We start from the raw sequence: 12,895 nt of genomic DNA, 5'->3' as shown, positions 1-12,895 counted from the left end.
CATGGTTGTCACAGTCTGAGACAGTGAAGCCAGTCAGTACATGAAAATTCATGAAGTCTCATGAAAATTCATGTAAGAAAAGTAGTAAACTCTTTTCTTGATGCAATCAAAGATGCCTACAGTGACGAAAACTGAGGAATCAATGCTGAGTGAAGTTTCACGCGACCTCGTGCATTTTGCCAGAAGGCAGATTTTGATACCCGTTTTCCTTGCAGCAGACCTTCCCATCTCAAAGCCATCATCCACTGAGCAGCAGTAGCAAGCCTTTCCTGAGCAATGGCCTGCGTCTCCCCTAAGCAATGTTCCTCTTTTAGAAGTGGTGGGGAGCAGTTCCCTACAGAGACCTTCATCCAAAAGTCCTGTTTCCAAATGACAAAGAAGACTAATATCTAGTTAATATTCAGTTAATTCTTAGGCTCAGAGGTACCTCATAACAATGGAGAAGCTGGTCTCAAACATGTACCAAAGGAGGAACTATAGACGAGCTTATGAACTTGGGCAGCTCCATAAACAATTTCTGTCATCGCAGACATCTTGTAGCATCTTCATCAGCAATTGCACCTTTGTGACTATATCAAGTTTTGAGGTTATTCTTGTCTGCTGCCCTTCTAGAAGACATGCATGGACAAAAACTGAGCTATCATGGCTTACAAAACATGGGAAAGACGACTGACATGGTCTCATGGTGAGAAAGAAGAGAACTGTTCATTTTTCACCTAAATACACAAATTGTCCGTGTGGCCAATGGCATAACGTGGAGGCAATCTACAAGTTAATAACTTTTTGGACCCATGTGTTACAGATGCGGGAGCCAGCATGACACCCCACAGCAACAGCTCTTGGTGGAAACAAGCAGCTCAACAACAGGCACCAGCTCACTTCAAAGGCTGCTACAAATTGGTAGTGCAGACATTCTGCCAAGTGTTCGTTTCAAATGGTGACCAGCTGTCAGTCAATCTAAATAACGATAATAAGGTAGAATATCAAGAAAACTCAGTTGGCAGGTCACTACTATTGTGGCATAGCCCATGGACCTCAAGTCTGCTATGTTTTTAATCGATGAAGCAGTTGCATTTGTTCATCTCCATGTTCCTCTCTCCTTCCTCAGCCAAGTGCAGCTCATGGAAGACCCCTGGTTTTCTGCTCTCCTTGCTTGCTGCCCAGAGCAGGAAAATGCAAACCCATGCAAAAACAAAGGGCAAGTAATACAGGCAGAACCAAGATTCTGCTGTAATAAAGTATCAGTGCTGCCATTATAGCAACAGTCATAACAAGCACCAGTGAACATCAGGCTCCATTAGGCACCTCAGCCTGCACATTGGGTATTTGCAGTGGTTACAGATTTCCTAGTGCCCACCAGGCATCCATTCATTCACAGTCCTACAAACAACCACTTGCCATCAGCAAAAATTTGGGAGGTACTCACACAGTTGCCTGGCTTTTGCTCCGTTCTTCTCTTCTGTGCCTACAGGAATACCAAAGCAGGGGATAAATGTGAAACCAGCATCAAACCAGTAAAAACTTGGTCATATTCAGATGGATACCCTCACTGGGATTAAGGAATTAAACACTTTACTATCAGCAGAACTCATTTCACCCAACAGTATGATATAAATAAGGTATTTCAATGTGGAAGGCAAATGTTTTATCCAGTTGGAAATAGCCTTTGGTGGAAACGTATGGATGGAGTTATGTAGGTGCTAGACCCGTCTGAAACATCATCATTGCAGGGGGGGGAAAAGAAGATTTAAAAAAAAAGATACACAGATCATTAATCTTTGAGACTGACACCTTTTCAACTTGACAAGAAGCCGTCTTAACAAGTAAGGCCATTAACAAGTATTTAGATAGAAGCTCTGAGAACAGTGGCAGTTGTTTGTATTGTAGCCCCGTGGAAAAGTAGTGGGAGGGCTCCCAGGTGAGAAGCACTATTGCTGGAGAAGCATAAAAAAAAGGCTACTGGACAAAAATTCCTCACCTGACTTGAAGTTCGATGAAGAAGAGTTTGGATATTGAACCGATAGAACTTAATTTCACAGAATCAACACCGTAGCACATGGCATTTTTCTAAAAGCCTATCTGCAATGGAGATGTGTCAAGGTGCCAGCGCACTTCTGGCAAGGCCAACCGCAGCAGGTGATTCGAATTTATGCTGTGTAAAATTAACTTGTAGATGAATAAATGAAAATTACGAACCAAAATGGAAAAGCATTTACATGGAGATCCACCTGTACCATTTGTTTAAAAAGTGTCAAGTCCAGTCCAGTGAATGTAAAGCAATGTTCTGAAGAATTCACAGACATAATAGCTCTACTGTTCCAGCAGCTGCCTTCTTGTTCCCAGATCTTTCCCACTTGAAACCTAAAGTGTGAAAATTGCAAAGGCACCTACATACTGAACTACCTTTGAAAAAAAATTAAGAATATACAAAACAAGTGATGTACTGAGCAATTTCCCACCAGCAGCTGACTGATGCTCAGTGAGTTCCTGTCAAGCAGCGCTCCCTTCCAGCAGCTCTCCCGTTTTATTGCTGATCACAGTGCCACGTGGTTTGGCATATCCTTTGCCCAGACTGGGTCAGCTGTCCTGACTGTGTTGTCCCCTCCCAGCACCTCATGCACCCCCAGGTCATCTTCACAGGAAGCACAGCACAAGAAGCTGAAAAGTCCCTTAATGTGAACACTTCTCAGCAACAACTGAAGTACGTTATCAAAATCATTCTCATCCTAGATCTAAAACAGAGCACCTTCCCAGCTTCTAGGAAAGTTAACTTGATGTTGGCTGAAACCAGGACACACTGTAATGGGAAAAAAGTTCCAAACAGAACAAGACACTTCCACTTCAAATGCACATTTCACTTCAGTTCTAACTGAACTACACTGAACAGTCTAACTGAATAGCTAGTGATACCTGCTACCTGGCTTTGCAGAGCAAGGTTCTGAAAATTAAGACAAAAAGGAAACTAAATACATTCCCAACATTTACGGTCCAACAGAAATTTCTTCTGACCTCAACATGCTGCTTCTTGCATAAAGCTATGAAGCACAACGTGTTAATATTCTTCCAAAATAAGCCATTTCATTTGATCTAATGCGACTGTGCGTGCTCTAATATATAAATAACTATGCAGTAGTTATTTGTAATCCTACTTAGTTCCTAGCTTCAACAGAGTAGACTGAGTCTGCAGTTGTGTACGCACAACTGTGTTCCTCGTTATTGATTTTGAGGCTGTCGCCTTCCATTTTCATTTCTTTGCACCCTTGCAAAAAATCAAGACTGCTTATTACAGCTCTGGTTTTCTGAAATGAAGAGTACCAACACTTGCTGCAGTTTACTGAACTGAGATAAGCTGGTATTACCCACAGAATTTCTCCTGACATGATGAAGACAGCATTATTCCACCCCAAGCCTACTGTGTTCTGTTTATAAACAGATGTAAGTTCTGCTACAGCCCATTCCATTTTCTCCAAGGTTTAAGTGCTGAACAATTTACTGTGCTGAACTACTTCCACCTCACTGTGACACCTGAAGATGTATTCTTTTCTCCACTTCATTTGGCATTACTCAGTGGTCCCAACAGAGCTCTGGCATAGTTTGTATCAATATTCACCTTTTTTGATATTTAATACTTATTCCTACTTCCCCTTCCTCCCATCTTATCTGATTTCCAGCACTTCACAGTCCACCTTACTGCACACTTCATGTTTATGGCAGCTTCTCAGAGAACTTCAGGATTTGTGAACATAAAGATCAAGATAATTTCACTTGAATGTGGATCTCCTGAAGTAATTTTAGTAGATTAATAGGTTTACATTTTTTGTCTACATGTGCATTCTTTTGTACTTAATACATTTAGTATACTGTTTTAAAATATAAACACTTATCATCTGGCATAATGTTTTATATAAATATATATTTAATTTACTAATGCGCCCAGTTATCCTTTCATTCTAGAAGGGTTGTTTGAATCTAGAATCATAGAATGGCCTGGGTTGAAAAGGACCACAATGATCATCCAGTTTCAACCCCCTGCTGTGTGCAGGGTCACCAACCAGCAGACCAGGCTGCCCAGAGCCACATCCAGCCTGGCCTTGAATGCCTCCAGGGATGGGGCATCCACAGCCTCCTTGGGCAACCTGTTCCAGTGCATCACCGCCCTCTGAGTGGAAAAACTTCTTCCTAATAACCTAAACCTTCCCTGTCTCAGTTTAAAACCATTCCTCCTTGTCTTATCGCTATCCACCCTTGTGAACAGCCATACCCCCTCCTGTTTATACGCTCCCTTCAAATATTGGAAGGCCACAATGAGGTCTCCCCAGAGCTTTCTCTTCTCCAAGGTAAGTTTGGACTCATTGCATAGGATTTCACTTTCATTTTACAGTACAGCAACAGTTGCCTGTGTAGGAACATCAGCCATTCCCTCGAAATTTCTTCAGGGCTCCCAGCTGAATTCCACCTGGACTTGCTGCTGTAACAATTTCCCCTCATTTTATAAATTCAAGCATTGGCTCCTTGTTTGCAATCATTGTTTGGCCATTTATTTATTTAACCAAATGACAGTATGTTTCAGCATCCTCTGTGGTGAGAACTGCAGAAATACGGTACCTTTGCATCAAGTCCCTGCCCTCCTTTATCAGCAATACTTTCTCGAAAATTAATTACTTTAAGTATTTTGAACTAATTTGAGGAAGGCTGAAGTAGGACTGTTTGCAGAGAGAGCATTTGTCCTGCTTCATAAAGGAGCATGTTTGCTTCCTTAGGTTAGAACACTGTGAAGTCAGTTTCATTTTGAACAGCGAGCCAACTTCTCCCTCTTTTGAGTCATTCACACAGCAGAAAGGGAAATACAATCACCTGAAAAGAAATATGATGGCAAAAAAATCACAGCACTACAATAATTGCAAATCATTTAATTCATTAAGTGCTCCTCTTTACTCTTCGGACATTTGTACTGTTTCTGCACACACACTGCTCTGTCAGTCTCTCTCTTGGCTCTTACTTTCTATACTCTGTATGCAAAATGCCCAGTGTAAAACCTTTTTTATTAGTTTGCCATTGGTTGGATTTTATTTAGTAAATAATAATTACTAAAATATCTTGCTGTTTTTCGTCACCAGGCTCCTGTTGTGCATTCCTGCTTTTTGTTGTTTAGGGAAAACTGTTTCTTTTTTAATATATAACTTTGGTGGAAACACTCACTTTTGAATGGAGCGACCTCCTCTTGAGTTGTTCTGCTGGCATAATATCAGAGGAATAAGGTAATTTTTGTCACCGCCAATTAAAAAGTTTTACGAAACAGGACTGTTATAAAACAATTAAACCTTGCAAATGCAGTAGTCTCTAGGAGGGAAACCCTGGAGGAAATTCTGCTTATTAAAATTGCAATTTTAGTTTCCATTAAAAAGGAGAATAAGACAACACAAGATGGGCTGGCAAGACAAATTATTTCTTAATGTCAGTTGAGCTTATTTCAAATGAGATAACATATCTACACCAGGTTGGGTTCAACACATTGTTGCCTCCTCAACTCATTTATCTAATTCAGTCATCTTGATTATAGCCTCGTGGACCTACATTTTCAGAGGAAGAATTTTGTAACAAACAACCTACACAACATGCTGATTACTGAACAGTTAATTCTAATTAACTTGGCTATGGCAAGAGAATTTTGATAAAGTCCTAGAATGCAAATACAGCTTGGCTACCCTGGCCAAATTTCTATAAAATAAAAACTCACAGCAGAGTCTCCAGATGAGACATCAGAGTGATAGGGATCTAATTTAAAGAAACAAATGAGAAAATTAAAATCACAAATAATTTATTCTTCTGTTAGAACTGATGGAGTACAGTTTTAAACAGCAACAAAGTACACAGTGGTGGAAAATTGGCACAGAACCTACAAGCATTTCATTCATAATAATGCTCCTCATGCTGTAACTGTTCAAAACTTAATGTGTATTTTTTAACAACCAACTTTAAGAAAATTGTTTTCCCTTAAAAAATGATGAAATAATTGAAAACCTCGTTTTCCATCTCTATTGTCAGAGATGTCAGGAATATCTTTTTTCTTTTTTTTTTTTCTCTCCTCAACATCATCTCTAAGTGAAAAAATAAGGTTTTACTCCTGGGCTAATCTTAAGTTTTCTCATTTCTATAAAAAGTTGCCAGGAATTCTGAAGGCATGTATTCCTGCACAAAACAATATTCATTTATTTATCTGATATACAGTTGCAGGACAGTCCCCAAACCAATTTTTTTGTGTACTATGCTACTGATCAAGGTGCTGCCTCTATCTTGCATGCAACACTATAAGCGTTAATGCAGTTCAAAACAAAATTTGGCATTGACCTCACCAACAGGTTTTTATTTTTTATGTTATAAAACACCCCTTGGTCTCATGTTAACCAATAAGAAAAACGGACACGCACAAAAAATGCCCCCTTTTCTAAAGATATTAACTCCCAGTTAGGAAAGTTTAGATAGGTTTTACAAAGTCTTCTAGGCTAATTTGATACGTACAAATTATAAACTAAAGGTTAAAATACACTTACACAATACAGTCCTGTCCTCCATACTCTTTTTCAAATTCTTTGCATATTTAAGCCAGGTAAAATTAACACTTGTCATTTCCTTTGTTATTGCAATTATTAAGAGGGATTACAGCTTGCTTATGCAAAGCTGTGACAAAACACCTGATAAATACAACCCAAACGTTTATCCTGTTACCCAAAAAATGTTGCAGAAAATTGTCAAACTATGTTAGAAATAGTTTTTACAAAAACGCTTCACTCAGAAAAATTGGAAAGCTTAAAAAATTAATCTTTGCACAAGACCATATTATACTGTCCTCACTTATGCTCCCATTTAGATAACTGGGATTCTCATTCTTTGTACATGAACCTATCAGTGATGTACGATGCTCTCCATCTTTTTTCACCGTTATCTTTATTGTACACCATTTTGAGACTTACAGAATCAAGCACTTATCATGACCCTACCCATTTTTAACAGTAGATTTCTTATCCTGTCCAGCGAGTAGTGTACTGTCTTGCATATTCACCACATGAAAAACATAATATACAAAATATTGCTGCTGTAAAAAGTGTGCATATCCCCTTCCCCCTACAAAAAAAATCTGTGGAAAAAATATTAAATTCCCATAACCTTCATAAACATACAAAGCTGTTCGCACCTTTCAGTCTGTAACAGTCTATTTGATACACAGTTCTCAACTCACTGCAAATTGCTATGTCACGTATTTTCTGTCCAATATTGCCACCTAGAGTAGAGACGTGAAACCAGCTTCTGAGAATCTACAGTCTTTTAACAATTAACCCATGAAGACCGTATACTGTAAAACAGCCACAAGATTTTTTCCAAAAACTAGATGGAATGGGAGGTTTTCATCTCAGGAAGATGTCCACAGTGCTGAGAAGACAATATGGCTGCTAATAGATATTGCCTACCGGAATGTGAATACTTTTCACTGTTGGTAATTTCCATACTGACCCTAAAAAGGAAATTCAAAATAAATAATTAGGCCACAAGCTATATTTCCCCGTATTAAAAGCTCAAATATCTTCCAAGCAAACTATGACATTAAAAGCTGAACACAAACAATAACAAATGACAAACCAAGTTGATGAGGACAGAGCTTCATTTCAGTTAAAATAACTTGTGTTTTAAGGCAACATGGTATCCATCTAAAGCCAGCAATCAAATCTGATCAGAATAGTATGACTTTGAGCTTAATACACTACTGTGAAATTTGCAGAACACTACAAAAAAACAAAGACAGAAATTGCTGCCCACCTAGACTTCAAAATTTATTTTAAAAATTTAAGGTCGCCTAAATTCAAGTAATTCAAACGGCCTGTTTTTGGTGACACTTAAAAATACTTATCTATCAAAAATCACAGAAAAAGAATGATACGTGTAGCTCAAAAACCAAGGAACAACCCGGTGAACACAGCTAGAAAACTTATCTTACAAGAATCAATTATTATGTACATCCAATTGACAAAATTAGCTGATTCTCTCTATTTGTTTTGACAGAACATCACATAATTCAGAGAAGGCAGAAGTGAAAGCTTCTCTCCTACAAGCCTAACAGGATCCTTCACCATAGCATTCAAGGTCTGCAGAAACAAATATTGCACTACTGAAGTGGATGTCCTCCGTAAGTGCAGTCTCAAGGCTATTTCATGTTAAGTACCATCACAATATGGCAATACTTTCAATTTCATTTTTATGTTGCAATGTCAGTTTTTCCATTGTAATATACCAATCAGTCAGGAAGAAAAATTTCACAACAGCCGCCAGAGGAGAATTTAAGCAGCGGAATTCCTCTGGGAATGGCGAGCACAGAACTGCAAGGAGGTCTTCTATAATTGAGTTTTCCTGTCAAACTTAGACTGCGCATACAGCATACCTACACAGAGATCTATCTGTTATCTGTTATCTCAGTTTCTAAGAAAGTTGGAGGAAACTCAGCAAACTGAACCTCAGTTCCCTTGACCCTACATGTGCCACAACCAAAGCATATTCATGCAGCTAACACTTTTCGTGAGGGAGTTACTGCTTTAGTGCCTAAGTACTTAGTTTATCTTTTAAATAATTAGGAAAAGTAACTGCATCTCTCAACTACCCCAGAGAAAGAGTTTGCCTGTTTCTTCTTCCTTGTCTTTTTCAGTTTCTGTAGGGAGGGAGCCAGCTGTCCTCCACTAGAAACGCAAGTATTTGGGTTTATCTCACTTCCAAACAAAGTTCTTAAGAATTCGATTCTTATTCTACTGACATATCAGGATTTTTTTAAACACTAAGATTTCAACTGGATCTTAAATATATTTTGCTAGCTCAATTCTATTTATGCCAAGGAAAATAATGCTGTATGTTTCAATGACAATTCTGAGCTTTTTATATTGCAAAACTTTTATTTTTACAGTTGTGTATGTTCTATAGGAATAAAATCTGTTTCATTCAACAGTAAGATAGCAGTTTTTTTACAAGAGTTCTCTAGTACAACTCCAGCCTAGAGTTTTGATGGGGTATTCTTGTTTGTTTTAAACTTATCCTAGCAGAGATGGGAAAGAAGCCAGTAATTTTCACATTACATTTTTCTCATGTATTCCTTTTTACTCTTTAGAGGAAACCTGTGCAAAAATGGTTTCCTACCTCCCCACACAGCTATACAAGTAAGACGGACTTTAGTTGTACACGAGAGGTGCTTCTACAGCTGCGAGGATTACCAGATTTGTATTTGTGGAAAAATCAATTGAACAATTCAGCACAAGATTAAGGGATTTAGAAACCTCAACTTCCAGATTTGTCATTTCATAATCAGCTATGAAACAGATGAACTTAATTTTTAAGGTCTCACTTTGCCAAACTGCCTTAAACTTTGCAAGCTCAAAAAAGAATAACTAAGTACACTTCTAGACAAACATTTCTGAATAACTCTACAATTAATAAATTCTTGAGAACTGTGCACCCATGCCAGAGAGACTACATCCCTAAATTCATCAGTTAACATGTCACAAGAAACCAAAAGTATCCAGTGAATGTGTAAGAATCACAACTTTCTGACTGAGTGAAAGAATACCTGGTCATATCCGTAAGGCCTCTGCTGTGGTGGCTGTGGTGGCCCAGGCTGTGTGGGTCTGTATCCCCCATACTGCTGGCCTTGTCCTTGTGGATAATTGGGATACTGAGGTCCAGGGCCACCCTGCGAAGGGCCTGAAGAACATTAAAATGGAAAAAAGAAAAAAAAGGGAAAAAAAAATTAAGACTGCTTAAGGAATCAGGTAGAAAATGGTACAAGTATTGGGTTTCACAACTGAGCAAGGCTAAGAAGTATCTCTACCATGAAATCAGGTCTTCTATCTAAAAGCATTATCAGGGACAACGCTTCTCTAATCCCAGAAAGCACCTCAGCTGACAATGCCTGTTGTGCTCCAACTATAGAAAATTTACAACTTTTTTTTTTCTAATTACCAATGGATGCAGTTCCATACATAAGGTCTAAGAACAGAGAAAAAGCAAGATGTGACAAACCATGAACAAGAGCACTCTCCATGATTTAGGGAGGCTCACTCTTCTCTTACTGTATGCTACTCCAGTTCGCAACTTCATTATGTGAGGAGCAGCCAGATGAACAATTGCATTTAGTGTTTGGACTTTCTGAAGAGACCAGTAATGCTGGACTGCCATAAAGTCAGTTCTCACATCACAGCAGGCAATCATAAACGGGATGTGAGGAAAGCAAGTTACATGCATAAAATGTGTGATGTCACAACCGGTAAATGCTACTGTCAGAAGAAAAAAGGCACTGCCTACATCCCTCTCCTCTCATCACCTTAACTTTACAAGAACAGGATAGAAAAGAACTTCAGCTCCAGCCTCTGTTGGCTGTAAAAGGAAGCAGCTCTTTTGTCAAGACAAACTTTCTGTCACTGTTCACAGGGACTAAGCCAGTCAATCAATGGAAGCTGTATGTTACTACCATCAGGCACTGAAGACATCTTTCAAAGAAAATTAAACTCATCCCCTTCTACCTTAGGAGATGTGATGTCCTGTATATTTTAGAGATACTAGATACTTCAACACCACCTGCTAAAAACTGGCAGACTCAAGAAGACTGTAACTCCAGAGAAGTATTTTAGAAAAAACTGGTGTTTTTTTGTTTTTTTTTTTTAATCAGAAAAAACAAGTTCTGTTTTACCAATAAGATGACTCAGCACGAGAGAGAGAGGGCTGTTCAAGCTACAGGGACTGGACATTAAAACCACATCAGCCTGTAACTCTTTTGGTAATTTCGGATCTACGAGACAATCAGAAAGATGACCTAGCAAAGACAAGTTCCTTAGCACATTACCATTCTCCTCAGGTCTCAAATCTCCTTGAACTATACAGCTTCTGCTTTGAACAGTGGAAGAAAACCTTAAAGATTGATAATAAACCGAGATCCTGATTTATTTTTGCAAATTAGAAAGCAATTAAATATTAAATCGAGCAAGGGTATTATATCCTAAAAAGTGCTGTGTTCATCTGACAAATGAAGCTTGGCTTTTATTTATTCATGGTAATACTTTATGATTGAATTCTAAATATTCAGTAATAAATTCTACAAAATGAAGTGGAATCTTAATTTGGAGCTTCAGTGCCTATTTTTACTTATTAAAAAAAAAAAACTAAAAAAGCATGATTTTTGTGTTTACAAAAAAGTAGCTCCCACAGACTTCTTCATCCTTTTGTTCTAGTATCTCTTCACCTAAATTTTCAGAACATTCGACTTCTTTACTTAATCACAATAGAGAGCTAGACAGACTTTCTTTCTAATCTTCATTCTGTTCCTATAATAAGCTTAGCAGAATGTAAGTACACAAACATCATTTTGGAGCTATAATTTTTTCCATAACATTCAAAAGGAGGAAATTTTATAAATGTTAGTGGATCTTCCTTAAAATTGTCTCAGTGTAACTGGATTTGGGGCAAACCTGGCATTTATCTACACAGTAGTCACCTATGGACTTCCACACATTCCCACAATGCCGGAAGTCTTTAGCACACAACCTACTAGAAAGCTAAAGTTAAAATATATGTGATTAGATTTCAGAGATCTCTTCCTAGATGTTGCATCTCTTAAGACAAATATGTACAGCAATAAGCAAAAACAAGAGCACTATTTTTAGTACTATCTGCTGTCTTACAGTTATCACAAACAGTGCACAAAAATCGCATACTACTACTTTAAGTTTCCTGTTCGGGTGTTCTCCTTGAATTCAAAGAATTCATCATTTAACTTGTGGCACATTTCTCATTCTTGCCATACATTACACGGTTTGCACTATTAGCACAAGCATTTGCAAGACAAATCCTTAAAAACATTACAGATAGTGCTACTGCTCTTTTCTTTACTTGTGAGTACAAGAATTCCAATAGAATGATTTATCTATGTTGGATGAAATTTAAAAAGAGGTTTTGTTTGTTTGCTGTTTTTAAAGATTTTGTTGTAAATGCCAAGCCCAGAGATGAAGTGGTGCAAGTGGCTCTTTGCCAACTTTGTGCCCTCTAGACTGTGTTCACCAAGAGGACAGAATAGAGTAGAACTTTTCTAAATTACAGACACTTCTGAAAATAGTATCTAGACATTGCTCGGCTTTCTGTGTAACCACTTTGTCCAATCTTGCCAACAGATCTACTTGCAAACAGATGCTGTTCTCTACACTTTCTTCTTTTGCTCCATTGAAATTGAGAGCAAACAGCTTTCTTGCACAAGCCCGGCCTTTCAACGCAGTACAACCAACATGCAATAACATATGAAGACCTCTTAGTGCTATCTCTGATTTCTGCCTGCACCATCAGGTTCTTACCATAACCCTGCTGTTGTCCAGGATAGCCTTGTTGGCCTGGATATTGCTGCTGTTGTGGTGGATAACCCTGTTGTTGGGGTGGCCCTTGATATGCATCTTGCTGCTGACCATACTGTGAGTTTCCTGTAAGATTATTGTGAGAAAGAAGAAACAACTGAAGGTGCTTACTTTATTAAATATTTTTCCTTTTAAGATGCACAGCCAACAACACAAGAACAAAATGAAAATGCAATATTGATTTCAAAAACTGAACAAAACAAAGAAAACTCAAACCAAACAGAAGGAATTCGGCCAAACAAACTGCAGTTAAAGCCAATTTTGCAAAGTTGAACTGCAGCATTTTCAGCATCTCTGCCAAAGGAGCATTGCATTTACTGGAACATCACAGTCATAAGATCATGACTATACTAAATAAAATAAAAAAGACAAAATTAAGGACAGCTACAAGAGCACAGACTAGCTACACAAGATCAGCAAGCTGTTTCCTAACGGCACTATAATTACAGAAAATATATACACGCACA

The 12,895-nt window shown here is 38.2% G+C and overlaps 1 protein-coding gene across 3 annotated transcripts in view; it reads right to left on the bottom strand.

Annotated features, from left to right (window-relative positions):
• Positions 1-5,801: 5,801 nt before the first annotated feature.
• Positions 5,802-12,895, bottom strand: part of SS18 (SS18 subunit of BAF chromatin remodeling complex) — a 42,167-nt gene continuing 35,073 nt past the window's right edge. For all 3 annotated transcript variants that reach the window (XM_042838726.1, XM_042838731.1, XM_042838737.1), the window contains 3 exons: positions 12,372-12,494; positions 9,602-9,735; positions 5,802-7,510 (listed from right to left, as the gene is read on the bottom strand). In XM_042838726.1, coding sequence (XP_042694660.1) covers positions 7,484-7,510; positions 9,602-9,735; positions 12,372-12,494 — 284 coding nt within the window. In that variant the 3' untranslated portion in view covers positions 5,802-7,483. The remainder of the gene's footprint in view (positions 7,511-9,601; positions 9,736-12,371; positions 12,495-12,895) is intronic.

This window comes from Centrocercus urophasianus, unplaced genomic scaffold (genome assembly GCF_019232065.1).
Source record: "Centrocercus urophasianus isolate 14NV4802_14NV808 unplaced genomic scaffold, USGS_Curo_1.0 seq_11, whole genome shotgun sequence".
NCBI classification, from domain to species: Eukaryota; Metazoa; Chordata; class Aves; order Galliformes; family Phasianidae; genus Centrocercus; species Centrocercus urophasianus.
Note: the sequence above shows the minus strand (reverse complement) of the source record. Positions and strands in the feature narration are given on the sequence as shown.